At 61.6% G+C, this 869-nt stretch overlaps 1 protein-coding gene across 1 annotated transcript in view; it reads left to right on the plus strand.

Moving 5' to 3' along the window:
• The first annotated feature begins 644 nt into the window (after positions 1–644).
• The window catches only part of LOC107105916 (cytohesin-4-like), a 25,385-nt gene continuing 25,160 nt past the window's right edge, over positions 645–869 (plus strand). Inside the window, exon 1 of the mRNA XM_015405964.1 lies at positions 645–786. Within this exon, the coding sequence (XP_015261450.1) occupies positions 645–786 (142 nt within the window). The remainder of the gene's footprint in view (positions 787–869) is intronic.

Here is an 869-nt window from a genome sequence, read left to right on the forward strand (position 1 = left end):
GCTTCATTCGGAGATCGCGTACTGCCTCCCACAGGCGAGGTGGTTTCAGCTTAGAGTGCCTTGGTTGAGACGGTCGTCGTCCTCCTGTGGCCGCTAGATCCAGCCGGATCGTTTGGAGTCTGCTCTCAGCGTTCTCGGCTTCCTGAGCCCATGCCATAAGCGAAACGGGATCCACCGAGCGAAGGACCGTTTCTCGTATTTCAGGGTGAAGTCCCAAGCGGTACATCTCGGCCAGAATATGGTCCGGGCAGTCTCTCAACTTAGCAGCCTGATTATGAAACTCGGTAGTGTACTCACGGACGGACCTTCTTCCTTGCTTAAACGTGCGCAGGAAAGTTTTCGCTTTTTGGCTCGCGTTGACATCCTCGAAACGGGCGCGGAGCGCCCACATAAATGCCCTCAAATTATGCAGTTCGGGGCACCTATTGGAGTGCAGTCCCACATACCAAGTGGCGGCCGCTCCTTTCAGCCGCGCCGCAATCACATCAATTCGCCCACTGTCATCAGGGAACAGATGGCCACTCTGTGCCACAAACTTTTGAACCCGAACTGTGAAGAACGCTAGGTCATCAGGGTTCCCGTCAAAGGTGGCATCCAGCAGATCTTTCGGTCTGGCCCTCGGACCCATCTGCACGGGCAACCCCATGGGGGGCACTACTGGCACGGGAGGGGGTCCCATCGGCTGGGGCGCTGGCAGACCCGGAATCAGGGGCTGTGGGAGTCCAGGTTGCATCGGTCCCAACGGTGGCGGCGGCCCCGGCGGCGGCGGCTGCAGCGGCTGGGCTGGTTGAACCGGAGGCGGCGGCGGCCCCGGCGGCGGCGGCTGGGCAGGGTGAGCTGGGGGAGGGGGCGGCTGCAATGGCGGGGGG

The sequence above is a fragment of the Gekko japonicus genome, unplaced genomic scaffold, assembly GCF_001447785.1.
Source record: "Gekko japonicus isolate JY-2015 unplaced genomic scaffold, Gekko_japonicus_V1.1 scaffold385, whole genome shotgun sequence".
In the NCBI taxonomy this organism is placed as follows: Eukaryota; Metazoa; Chordata; class Lepidosauria; order Squamata; family Gekkonidae; genus Gekko; species Gekko japonicus.